The sequence below is a fragment of the Amblyomma mixtum genome, chromosome 2 (genome assembly GCF_055824585.1).
Source record: "Amblyomma mixtum isolate Tamu chromosome 2, ASM5582458v1, whole genome shotgun sequence".
NCBI classification, from domain to species: Eukaryota; Metazoa; Arthropoda; class Arachnida; order Ixodida; family Ixodidae; genus Amblyomma; species Amblyomma mixtum.
Genome location: NC_143013.1, coordinates 136,245,755 through 136,248,009, shown reverse-complemented (window position 1 = coordinate 136,248,009; position 2,255 = coordinate 136,245,755). Strand labels below are relative to the sequence as shown.

At 42.0% G+C, this 2,255-nt stretch overlaps 1 protein-coding gene across 1 annotated transcript; it reads left to right on the top strand.

The window, feature by feature from the left end:
• Positions 1-329: 329 nt before the first annotated feature.
• LOC149361029 (uncharacterized) lies at positions 330-1,984 on the top strand. Its single transcript, XM_089572576.1, has one exon. The coding sequence runs from the start codon at positions 330-332 to the stop codon at positions 1,248-1,250; it is 921 nt and encodes a 306-aa protein (XP_089428702.1). The 3' UTR covers positions 1,251-1,984.
• The last annotated feature ends 271 nt before the right edge of the window (positions 1,985-2,255 follow it).

Here is a 2,255-nt window from a genome sequence, read left to right as displayed (position 1 = left end):
AGGCACCATCTTAAGAAGTTTTTCTCTGCAATTGCAGATATGAAGTTTTGACATCGACTACAACCGTCTGCGTGCACGTGTGCTGGTTGCTGCGGAAGATAACGTCATCCAGGACTGCATTGCTACCGGCCAGCGGACACGCCCACCCATCGGACGAGGCTATAAAGAAAGCCCAGAGACCTGCGGCTGTCACACTGGCAGCGGCAGCGGCACGGGAAAGGCACCATCTTAAGAAGTTTTTCTCTGCAATTGCAGGTTAGTTGCTGCTCTGTTAATATATTTTCCCGCTGTCTTCTTTTACTGCTGCTGCTGCTGCCAGAAGTGTCGCTATGCCCCTTGATGAACAGTGTGGGTCATGTGATATGCAACTCGAGGAACTTGATTCCAAAATCGACTGTAGTGACTGTAAATCTGTCTATCACACGGGAAAATGTGCAGGAATTTCAGATGCTACTATCAAGTCAAAAGGGGAGCAGTATCGCAGTGCGTGGCGTTGCTCAAATTGCAGGCGTTCGAAAGGTCGTGCTCCACAACTCGATAGATCCAGCATTGATACGGATGACCAAGATGTTCGTGCACTGCTGAAATCAATCAATGAAAAGCTGGAGTACCTTTTACCGCTAAAAGAAACAGTTGACAGCGTCGAAGACACAGTTCAGTACATGAGTGACCAGTACGATGAGCTTCTAACTCGGATAGAAAAGAACGAACGTGAAGTCAAGGACCTGAAACACAGGGTAGATAAGATTGAGAAGCAAGACGATGAAATAACGCAGCTGAAAAACGAAATGGACTGTTTGGAATGGAGAAGCCGAAAGCTCAACCTTGAATTCCATGGAATTAAAGCAATGAAGGATGAAAACCTGATTGATGAGATAAATAAGCTGGCAACTCTAAACAACCTCCCACAGCTTCAGGAAAGTGACATAGTGTCCATTCATCGCCTGCCCTCAAAGCAAGATAAGATACCTGGCATTATCTGTCGTTTCGCCAAACAATCAGCAAGAGACAAATGGTGGCAAAACAGGAAAACACTGTGCCAAGGAAATGACAGCATTTTTGTGTTAGAAAACCTGACAAAAAGGACACGTACTCTGCTTACCGAAACAAAGCTCTGGGCCAAGACAAATAACTACAAATACGTATGGCACAACAACAACAAGGTCTTGGTCCGGAAAGCTGATGGGCAAAACGCGGTGGTCATTTCCTGCTCTAGTGACCGCGACAAACTTAAGCAACAGATCAGCTGAACACTAAGAACACTATGGCACCTACTCACTCGTATGTATTGCCACACACTTTCAACCATCACTTAGGTACAGCGTTTTCGAAGGCTTTCAAATGTTTTCACTTAAACATACGTTCTTTTACTCGCAAGGAACATGACTTACAACTCTTTTTTGAGCAAACAAAGCAATCCTTTGACGTCATTATGCTGACAGAGACTTGGTGTGTTGACGATGTGAACATCTTTCGGCTTCCATTGTACAATACTTTCTACCTGAATCGATCAACAGGTCGTGGTGGCGGAATATGCACCTTGGTTAAAAAGCCGTCTGCATGTGAAATATTGAACCAGTTTTCAGTAATAACTCATGACTATGAATTTTTATCAGTGATACAAAACAATACTGTTTTCGCTGTTTGCTATCGCCCGCCGAATGGTTCCGTTACATCATTTTTGGAGTTCTTAGAAACTTTTCTCGTCTTTATAAATGAAAACAATTTCAATTTAATTTATGGCGGAGACATTAACATTAACATGATGAAGAATGATTCACCAAAACTTAGGTTAGATACTCTCTTGGAGATGAATGCGTGTTGGAATACTATCAGTCTTCCTACCAGAGTGACCGAGAATTCGTCATCTTTAATTGACGTATTTATTACGAATTTAAGTTCTGAAGTCATTAATGCTGGCGTCTTCGCATCGGATCTCAGTGATCACTTGCCGATATATTTATGTTTCAAGGGTCACGTACGAAACAAGGAAACTAAGACAAACCATTTCATTCAACTAATAACAGATCAGACTCTTTCTATTTTTCGTGAGAAGATAGCTCAGACATGTTGGGATACTGTATACGATCTTAAAGACGCAAATTTGGCTTACGAGGCTTTTTTCAGCCTATTGAAAGAAAGTTATGACATTAGCTTTCCTTTTAAGTGCATTAAACAAAAAAAGAAAATACGTAAACCATGGATTAGTGCAGAGCTATCTGCCAGAATACGGAGAAAGAATGCATTATACAGTG

What these genes read in the sequence shown, in the direction of transcription:
- LOC149361029 (XM_089572576.1), top strand. Translation starts at nt 330, where the DNA reads ATGCCCCTTGATGAACAGTGTGGGTCATGTGATATGCAACTCGAGGAA.